This window comes from Hevea brasiliensis, chromosome 17, assembly GCF_030052815.1.
Source record: "Hevea brasiliensis isolate MT/VB/25A 57/8 chromosome 17, ASM3005281v1, whole genome shotgun sequence".
Lineage (NCBI taxonomy): Eukaryota > Viridiplantae > Streptophyta > Magnoliopsida > Malpighiales > Euphorbiaceae > Hevea > Hevea brasiliensis.
This window is the reverse complement of record NC_079509.1, coordinates 9,214,377-9,225,385: the sequence shown is the minus strand read 5'-3', so window position 1 is coordinate 9,225,385 and position 11,009 is coordinate 9,214,377. Positions and strand designations below refer to the sequence as shown.

The 11,009-nt window shown below is 37.3% G+C and overlaps 1 protein-coding gene across 1 annotated transcript; it reads left to right on the top strand.

The window, feature by feature from the left end:
- Positions 1–4,014: 4,014 nt before the first annotated feature.
- On the top strand, positions 4,015–6,271 carry LOC110650960 (polygalacturonase 1 beta-like protein 3). Its single transcript, XM_021806128.2, has 2 exons — positions 4,015–4,138; positions 4,291–6,271. The coding sequence occupies exons 1-2, from the start codon at positions 4,064–4,066 to the stop codon at positions 6,118–6,120; spliced, it is 1,905 nt and encodes a 634-aa protein (XP_021661820.2). The 5' UTR covers positions 4,015–4,063; the 3' UTR covers positions 6,121–6,271.
- The last annotated feature ends 4,738 nt before the right edge of the window (positions 6,272–11,009 follow it).

Sequence of the window (11,009 nt, the reverse complement as noted above, 5' to 3'; positions counted from 1 at the left end):
GCGAGACTAGCTCAAGCCGATTTGTTCGTCCAACCCATATCAATCACCAATTCACTACACGCACGTCGACACACGCACACAATTTCAAATTACTCTAAGGCGACACTCACATAAAATCCTCAAGTAATAATACAGCACAAAGCATGCTCATAATAACTAATACATATATTTATAAATGATGTATGGGCATGCTTTGAATACATAATAATAATATTGAAATTGTAAATAAAATCAACATCTACTCACTGATTGACCGAGAGCTACTGCGGTGATTGAGTGGAGAATGACTAATGACCTTGATCACCTAAATAGATTATATTATAATTTAATCAGTACTAATTCAAAATAAGACTCTATAGAGATAAAAGAGAGCCTAATTTATGCCGAAAATCTGGCAGATTTTTCCTTATACCTAGGACCTGCCCAACCTGCAAAAAGAGTTCAAATAACACTTATAAATCACAATTCCCATATCAATATTACATGACCCTTCCTGGGCCCTCCCAACTAGGCAATTCTCACAAAATAAAATAAAATTACGTTTTAGTCCCTAAAACTAACATTATGCAAAAATCACTCAAACAAGCTCTAAAAATTTTAAAATTTTACCCCACGGTTTTTAAAAATATCATAAAGCTAATGTAAAAGGAATTATATTTTTCTAGTCATCCTCAAATATTTTATGAATTTTATTCTAAACCCAGTACATTACAAAAATTAAGCAACTTGGAGTTTGGGTTTACTTATGTCAATTCTGACACTTGGAGCACGTCCGAAATGTTTAAAAATACTAGGATCAATTGTAAACATTATCCCTTTCTAGGACAGCCTGCCGGACACGCTGACCGGGTCAAAAACTCGGTCCCGAAGCTGGTGAGCTATCACTGATCTGATCACACTTAAATTAAGTTCAAAATTTGTCAATAATTATCATAAAATTATTTTTATTTTTTGAGAATTGAAAAGGCCCAAAAATCTCACAAAGTGATATGGGTCGTCCATTGATCACCTTTTTCAAACGGTGTCCGATCGGAGCGGGGCTAGTCTCATCTTGAAGATTTCGTTGTTCTGAGTCCAACGATGGTCTCGGATCGTCAATCCAACGGTTGGATCGTAGGAAAAGTAGTCGGAAAGCCATTGCCTCTTCTTTCTCTCTCCTCGATTCTACCGAAAACTCCATTAAAATCAATGGTTATTGGTCAGAGGAGAAACCTTGAGCTGCCAGAAGCTTGCTGCCATCGTCCCTTGTCCCCCCATCGCTGGAGATGGCCGTAAATAGCCTTGGAAGGCGCAATTCCTATCACACATGCCCTCCTCTCTCTCTCTTCATTTCTGGCGGCTGAGGGAGCTCTTGCCGACGTCCATGGTTGCTGAAGGGAGGCCAGTCGATGCTGAAGCCGCGGAGAAGGGTCACCGACTTGGTACTTCTTGCCGGTAAGAGGAAAACGGGAGGGAGGGAGAGAGCATTGGGGAGAGAGAGTGGAGGGAAAGGGGGGAGGGGGGGCTATGTACTGTGTTATGATTTTTTTTTTTTTCAACTTTTAATTACATTTTTAGTACTTAAACTTTTTAGATATTTTCAATTAAGTCTAAAATTATTTTATTATATTTAAATTTAATAAAACTTTAGTAATATTAAAATTAAATATACTATAAAGAAATTTTATTATTTTTATTTTAATTTAATAAATTAACTTTAATTTATTATTATTATTTTTTAAAGACAATATTATAAATAACAATTTAAAATAATTGTAATAATAATACATGTAAAATAACATTCACAAATTAAAATATCATTATTATGGAGATATTAATTTAGTACCTTGAATAAGATAGTAATATATTATAATAAAAAATTTTAAAATATTTTCTATATATATTTATATATATTTAAAAAAATCGGGTTGTTACAGAACCAAACCGATTATGTAGATATGAACGAATGGACTCAAATCGATAAACATTGGTTTCGTTCGATTTTAACCTGTCGATTCTATTAGAATTTACTTCTTTCGATTCACAGGTTCTATTCTAATTCAAAAACTTATCCACATTCAATATTCAAACCAAGAATTTCAACATTAGATTTCAACAAAACATTTGAACAATAACATAATCCCATATTTTCTATAAACAAACAAAAAAAAAAATCAACAATCAAATCCTAATTATTTCCAAACTAACTCAAGTTACTCAACATACAATCAAAAAATAAAATATATCCAACAATTAATCAAACCCAGCAAACTTAGATTTCAAGAATGCAAGACCAGATTCCAAGAATGCAAATCGTTTGCAATGTGATGAGTGTTGATATGTGGACATAAGGGCAGATTTGTGGCCCTGCATGTAATTTAGGGCAGATTCATAGTTCTGGATAGAGAGAGAGAAAGAAGAAGAATTAGGAAGCAGATTTGAAGAGTGAAGTAGCGAAGACTGAGGAGCCAAGAAGCATATTTGTGGCTGAGGGAGACATTGACACTGAAGGAATTGATCTAGCTTGGGCTACATCTAATAGTTGAAGGAATCGATTTGTGACTATATCAAGGGTCTGATTTGAGGAGTGAGACGAGAATGAGAGTGAGGGAGAAGGGTTGTCTCTTGTAGTGTGAGAAAGGGAACTAAAGAAGAAGAAGAAGAAGAAGAAGAACAGGAGGAGAAGGAGAAAGGAGTAGGGAAACGACGCTGGGCTGAGTGGCAAGCTGGTGGGAAAGATTGACTTATATACCTAATCTAAAACGGTGTAGCATTTATGTAGGGCAGCAAATCGATGGGTTCGGTTTTTTCAATGAAAAATCGAATTGAACCGAAAATCAAAATTACTTAAAATTTAAAACCAAATTAAACTATTTAAATTAAAAAAACTGAAACTGAATTTTCTATGTGACAAAATATTATCTCACAGATATTATAGATAAAAGTTAACAATGGGCAAGTGATGTAATTGGAATGGGCCTATAATTGTCCAAAACTTTATATCAGGGTCGGTTTTGGGCCATGATCCAAAAATTTTCTTCCAAAGAGGACAGAGGTGGGTTGATAAATTAGTTAAAATAAATTTTCATTGATAATATGTCTCACGGAACAGAAGTTAGAATAGCCATGAAATTGGGAATTGTAACGAAGCTAGACGACAGTATATCAGTAAGTCTAAATCGGCCATATTGGAAGTCCATAGAGCCAAAAACGAAGCATATATGATTTTTGACATTTTCTGGTTTTTGTATTGTTGTTAAATACATTGTTACTAAAAGCTTTAAAAATAATAGTAATATATACAACGGCCTTGGTTTTTGTCTTTGACTCAGTGTGATTAACAAGCGTGCTTACCATTATGAGATTCGTGTTTTGTGGGATTAATCTGCCCATGCTTTGATCCTGATTTTCATTCAGACATTACGTTGTGGTGTAGAGAAAGTATCAGTATTCTCTCCCCACTAACAATTAATTTATACGCTCTAGATTTCCTAACCCTATCTTAATCCACGATTTTCCATGTTTAAAACAACGACTCTTGAATAAACAAATTATAGTAAAATCTTTGATCCAAGGCCGTTTTCGGTGTCACCTAAATCTCTGTTCACATACTATCAATTTTTAGGCTTTTTTATTTAGTCTTGTCCGGTAATGGCCAATGCTCACCATTTCGTTATTTTACAATTTAATAATATTCTAGCTAGTTGTTATTTTACAGCAAGGCCAAAGCCAACATTGGTCTTAATTCTTAAACCTAGTTCATAGCTTGAATTCGTGGAGAATGAATGATAAGCTAAAAGCTAATTATTTGTTAATGACTATTGTTTAATTTTTCTGGGCTTAATGTATATCTGGACAACCAAATAGCTTGGCAATGATCCCTGATGGCCAAAGGCACAAGTGGGCCACCTTCTCTCAATAGATTACTCGACAAACTTTTTTATAAAGCAAAACTTGGCAGAAAAGGAAAGTAGCTGCTATCAATAACCACGGCTGTTATTTATCCCTCTAAGAAGCATACTCCTATATATATATATATATATATCTCCCATAGCACACATACACCAAACAAAGCCACAAAACAATGGGCAGGGAAGGAGAACTCACCCAAGTTACTATTCCCTTCTTCTTTCTTTTGTTATCAATCTCATCTTTAAAGGTGAAAAGAAAACCTTTTTTCTTTTCTTTCAATTCCTTCCTACTACTTATAATTATTGGCTTAATTTCTACATTAATTTTTGTAGCTTAACTTGCCATTTTTACGTATGCATGTAATTTTGCTTAACCACGCCTTCTTGTCTTGCTATGCAGGTTTCTTTGGCTTCCACTAGTAGTGTACGCAAGCAAAATTTCTCGTCAACCGAGCTGAGCCCATTTTCTCCGCGAGCATCTCTGATTCGTTATTGGAACAAGCACATCTCTAACACCCTCCCTAAACCACCATTTCTCCTCTCCAAAGCCTCTCCACTCAGTGCTGTAGACTCAGCTTTCTTCTCCAAACTCGCCGCCCAGAATTCGCTCTCTTCACATCTTGACTCTTTTTGTTCCTTGGCTAACTTGTTCTGCTCCTTTGACTCAAAACCAAGTTTAGGCAATCATGACCAAGATGCCAACTTTGCACTTTATTCCAACAAACGCTTTGCAAATTATGGCAGGTCGAACCTCGGAGGAACCGATTCATTCAAGAACTACTCCAACGGATTGAACTCGGCTGCTGATTCATTTATTCGGTACAGCCGCGAAGGTACAGGCCATAGTGAAACATTCGCAAACTATGCTACTGATGGAAATGTAGCCAATGCAACCTTTGGCAACTACGGCGCTGGTGCCACTGGCGGATCCGGCGCATTCAAGAACTACGACGACCGAGTCAATGTGCCAGGTCTCCGATTCACAACTTATGACTCGGAAGGCAATAACCACAAGCTCTCATTTTCCAGCTACAGCGGTGATACAAATTCTGGTTCTCAAGCATTTGCTAGCTACGGAAAGAAAGGAAATGGGGTCCCAGCTGAGTTCACAACCTATAGTGGAGATTCAAATATTATTGATTCTACATTCACTGGTTATGGTGAATTAGGCAATGCAGCCAATGATTCATTCACAGGTTATGGCATTTCAGGTAACAACCCACATAACAATTTCAAGAGTTATGCTACTGGTGCAAACTCTGCCATTGATAGCTTCTCCAGCTACAGGAATGGAGCCAACGTTGGTCAAGATTCATTCCAATCTTACGCCAGGAATACAAATGCAGGGAAAGTTACTTTCACTAATTATGGGAAAACATTCAACCCTGGCAACGACACATTTAAAGAATACGGCAAAGGATCCAAGGGCATGACCACCATTGGCTTCAAAACTTATGGTTCTGATCGATCTTTCAAAGATTACATCGAAAAGGGTGTCTCTTTCTCTGCTTATACCAACACAAGTAGTCGCAGCCGTAGTGACAACTTTTTAAGTAGCAGATGGGTGGAGCCTGGCAAGTTTTTCAGGGAGTCCATGTTGAAGCAAGGGAATGTGATGGCGATGCCCGACATTAGAGACAAAATGCCCCCTAGATCATTTTTACCCAGATCAATTGTGTCAAAATTGCCATTCTCATCCCTTCGGCTCTCAGAGATGAAGGAAATTTTTCATGCGCCACAGGACTCAACCATGGAGCATGTGCTTGTGAACTCACTGGCTGAGTGCGAGAGAGCACCTAGCCAGGGTGAGACCAAGCGGTGTGTTGGGTCAGTGGAGGACATGACGGACTTCGCCGTCTCGGTCTTGGGCCGCAACGTGGTGGTGAGGACCACTGAGAATGTTAATGGGTCAAAGAAAAATGTAATGTTGGGATCAGTCAAAGGAATCAAAGGTGGGGAAGTGACAAAATCCGTGTCTTGTCACCAAAGCCTTTACCCATACTTACTGTACTATTGCCATTCAGTGCCCAAAGTGAGGGCTTATGAGGCGGAAATTTTGGATGTTGAGAGCAAAACCAAGGTCAATCTTGGAATTGCAATTTGTCATCTTGACACGTCAGCTTGGAGTCCAGAACATGGGGCGTTTGTGGCGCTAGGGTCCGGCCCTGGGCAAATTGAGGTCTGCCATTGGATCTTTGAGAATGACATGACTTGGACCATTGCTGATTGAGGAGTTGTTGCTGCTTGAGTTTGATTTGTGAAATTTTGTGCTCTAAGTGATTTTTTTTTTTCTTTAGAATTATGATCTTTAATAGACGCATTATATGAAATAGAATTCGATTTCAATTGTTTTAATTATTTTTGTGTTTTCCCATTTTTAATCTTGATTTTGAATTAATTAAATTTATCTTCTAATCTTATATAGGCTTTGTTGAACAATAACTTTTAAACTAGCGATAAAAATATTATCTCTATTTTGATAAGTATATATATGTATCTTTATTATGACAATTAATATTATCAAATAGATCGGTAATAAAATTTATTTAAAGCAACTATTATACATATATGAATATACTCTAATTATTAATTATGATAAAATTCACAATGATAAATGATAATAATACAACCACAGTCCCTATAAATGTAGGGGTTATTATCCTCACAAAAGATAATTTTCCTCATTGAAAGGTAGGGTAGTTCTTTTGCATTTTGGAAGGTCTTCTCTCCTCCCATGTAGTGTAATTCCTTAAGAAGATGGAGAAGCAAAGGTCTTTGTCTCTTTGATGCTTATTGCTTTAGGCTTATCTTTCACTTTCATTTCCACTTTCACCTTTTCGTATAAATTGACATTACAATAAACCTTTATCCTTTTTTAAATATTATTTTTTAAAAAACAGATTTTTTGTATTAATCGCCCCTTAAACACTTCTCAGATTATCAATCATTGAGAGAACGTGAAAAACAATAATAATGGCCCATGATAGATATAAAAATCTGAGGGCCATGGCAAAAGAAAGTTAAAAGGTTATGGTGTTTGGGGGAAAGGGAAATCTTTTCTAGGCAATTTTGTCTATCAATCTCTTGTGAATATAAGCAAGGCAAATTATTAGACATACTTTGTATATTAAAAAATAATATACCGATTATTGATTGAAAATTTGTTTTATCTTGAATTTAATTACACCAAAATGTATAAACTATTTTATATATCCAATCAATCAGATTTCGTAAAATCATATTTTCTAGTTGGACCTACCATGTTTTATAGTAGGGCCTATCTTTATTTTGATGATATGTCAGTTTCTAAAGAAGTACGAAATTTATCCTTTGGTAAGCAATGATGCAAGTGCACTATAGACTCAACAAAAAAAGATTTAATTCAAAATTAGAATTGTTTTTCTTTCAACCGTAACTTTTATTATATTAAATTTACATTAACTTGTCATTTTATGCAACGTATCATTATAAAATAACCATTTTACTGTATAATTAGTCATTTTAAAATTATAAGGTTGGCACACAATAAGAGTCAACAATTCCACATTTTCATTCCATCTTTCTAACTTTTTAATATTTTACATTGATCTCAAATATTTTCTTTTCTCTCAATTTCCCAATCTGACATTTTCATCACTCTCAATTATTTTTTTTATACATTGTATATTTTTTAGTTGGATTTTATACATTTTTTTTATTTTTATGACATGTACTTTATTTTACATAATGTTATGTTAATTTTTATTTATACTTGATGTTATTTAACAATGTTTAATAGTTTTTAAAAAATCAAATTTATTTAATTGCAATTTTATTTATTTTTTTAACCCTAATTTTATGGAAAACTTTTTCCTTAAAAAAAAATCACTAATTCAGTTTTAAATCAGATTTTGAAATTAAATAATATGAGTCGCTTTGCCGTTAAAAGATGTAACACCCTAAAATTTTAAATTTTATTATTTTATGAGTATAATTAATATTTTTATTTTATTTAAATTTTAAGAAATTATTTGAGATTTTTTGGATTTTAAAAATCGGGTTCGATTTTTCAAAAATATAAACTTTGATGATTTTTAAAAATTAATTTAAAGACCACGTGGCAAAACTAAAAATTTATTTGGAGTCTACGAATTTTTTTGAGTTTTTTGGAATTTTTTCGAAATTTTTGGACCTCGTTTTCGGTCCCGAGGCAGAGTAAAAATTCAAAATTTTGTATTCTGAATCGAACCGGCCGAATCGAACTGGACTGGATCGGACCGGTCGAATCGGACCGGCCTTCTACTTCCTTTTCTTCCTCTCCCGCGCGCGGTTCTCCTCCTCCCCTTCTCTCTCATTTTTCTCTCTCCTCCTCCTCCCCTTGTCGCGCCTCAGTTCCCCACTCTTATTCTTTCTTGCCCTATGGAGCTAACTAGTGTGAATAACCTCGAAGATGCTTATTATATGGGCTTTGCTAGAACTCCGTCCGTGACAATGTGGTATCGAGCAGCCTCGGATGATCCGAATCACGGTGTCGATGGCGGTGTTGCTAGAATCGGGTGGGAGAGAATGTCAGCCTCAATGGGACAGAGGTAGACAAGGGTTTTCTCAATCCACGTCGGACAAGAAAGGGTCGATCCGAGGACAAGTGCGGCCTATCATGCAACATGATGAATCTTGGCAAAGGCATTTTAAAGGATGTGTGGATGAGTGCATGTTTGCGTTGGGCGGCGCGCAATGGCTTGTGGACTGAGTGTGATTAAGTTGCGCAGGGAAGCGAATGCATGCGCAAACGAGCATTTGGGATTGGGTGGGGAGAATGAGTTCCCCACTCTTATTCTTTATGGAGCTAACTAGTGTGAATGCATGCAGTGCGTGCGGAAACCTCGAAGATGCTTATTATATGGGCTTATGCGAGCTTGCCGGATAGGGGAGGGCTAGAACTCCCGTCCCGTGACACCTGCCACCCCACCTCGCCGGCGCGCCGCCTCAGCCCTCCCCCACGGTCGGCCATCGCACGCCGCATGACGGCTCGAGCGACCAGCGTAGCGTCGCGACCTTTCGTCTTCCCGGCCAAAATCCGGCCGATCCGGCCATCAATTGGACCGGGTCTTGTGTCTAAACTCATCTACTCGTCAAGAGCTTTCAATAGACACCAACAACACTGCAATCCATCGAGCGATTTGTCCAATTTTTGCCCGGGAAATTTTAGCCCATTTTGACTTTCGGGCTAGATTTCTCGCAAACTGTGAATCCCACGAGAAAACTGAGAGTACCAGAGCTCTCCACTCGTCGAGAGCTTTCAATAGACACCAAGAACACCGAAATCCATCGAGCGGTTTGTCCAATTTTTGCCCGGGAAATTTTAGCCCATTTTGACTTTCGGGCTAGATTTCTCGCAAACTGTGAATCCCACGAGAAAACCGAGAGTACCAGAGCGCTCCACTCGTCGAGAGCTTCGCGGAGACATAAATTTCGAATTTTTTCGACACCGTTTTTCGGTGGGTCCCATGGAATTTCGCAGTGTCTTTCCGAGCATTAAATGAGCTTAGAAAATTCTAAAAAAAAATTTATGTACTAACCCCCCGTGTTGTGAGCTTCGTGTAGGTATCCTCAATTCGCGGAAATTCGGCGATTGGCCGATGCAGAATTTCCGGCGAATGCACCCATTCTGGAAAAGTCTCCGAATTGGACCAAGGTTTTGGCTACCCCACCATTGTCAGACATCCCGAGCGCGTTCCCGAAGTCGGAATCGGCAAAGGTAAACCCGAACCTTGCTTTTTCGTAATTTTCTAGTGCTTAAATAGGATTAAAAATCCATAAAATATTCGTGGTATCTCAGAAAATTATGATTCTTTTTGCAATAGCCTAGTAATATTGCTAAGGACCGCGGGGCAAAGTTTTAGAATTTTTAGAGCTTGTTTGGGTAGTTTTTGCAAAAATGATCAATTATAAGGACTAAATTGAAATTTTACATATTGTAATGGATGATTGATTTGATGGGCCCAGGAGGGGTTGTGTGATGAGATTGAGTTGTGGATATATGGGTTGTGAATATAGAAGTGTGTTTTGAACCCTTTTGCAGGTTGGGTAGGTCCTAGGTATAGGGGAGACTCTGCCGGATTTTCGGCACGACTTAGGACATATTTGATCTTTTCTTGAATTGTATTGAGTCATTTGTATTAAATAATTGTAATGTAATTGTCAGGTAAGCCGGGACAGCCTTCTTCCTCCGCCCAGTCGCCACAGTGACCATTGTCAAGTCTGTGAGTAAAATATTAATTTTAATTGTAATTTCACTATTATTATATATTCAAGCATGCCCATGCATCACTTATATGCATATATCTATGTAGATAAAATTTAGGCACGATTTATGTTGCATTCATAACTGTTAAAGTGCCATGGATGTTGTTGTGGTAATTTGGAGCAGTGTGCATGCGTTAGCGCGCGTGTGATGTGGTGTGGACTATGGATAGGACGGGTAGACACGGCTTGAGATCTTCGCTGAGACCCGGTCTTTCGGGGTAGTCACGGCTTGAGTTCTTCGCTGGGACCCCGATTTGGTTATTAAGTGGAAGTTCGAGCTGAGTTCTTCGCTGGCACAGTTGGAATTAAGAGAGCTGTATAAGGGATCAGCTCCCATATATATATGATTGATATTGCTGGGTGTGTGAGTGCTCCAAATTACCTTTTTTTGATGTTATGATGTGATATTATTGCTGGTGTTGCATTTCACTCTACAGGGTGCATTAGTTTTAGATAGTTATAGAAATTATGGTTAAAATTAATATTTTACTCTCTGAGTCGAACGCTCACTCCTGTTCAATATTTTTCCAGGCCACAGGAGGATATTTTTGAGGTTAACCTGCTTTCTTCCTCGCAGGTTGATTATTAATGTTTGTATAAACTTGTTAAATCTTAGAATTTCCGCATGTGTTAGAAATGTTTATTTAATATGGGTCTGTAAACTAAATTATTATTTTGGACCTATAATCTTAATATTCTATGCATGTTCGATGGATTGGATGAGGGAGCTGAGCTCCCATTTATTTTTATGCGGATGAGTATGTGGAGGGTGAGCTGAGCTCCCCAATTGAGTATTTATTGTGTTTACAGGTCGGGTGAGTCAAAAACTCCCCG

Bases quoted from the DNA above. Each gene is read 5' to 3' on its own strand.
- LOC110650960 (XM_021806128.2), top strand. From the start codon at position 4,064: ATGGGCAGGGAAGGAGAACTCACCCAAGTTACTATTCCCTTCTTCTTT. The intron at 4,139-4,290 runs GTGAAAAGAAAA...CTTGCTATGCAG, and splicing joins TATCAATCTCATCTTTAAAG to GTTTCTTTGGCTTCCACTAG.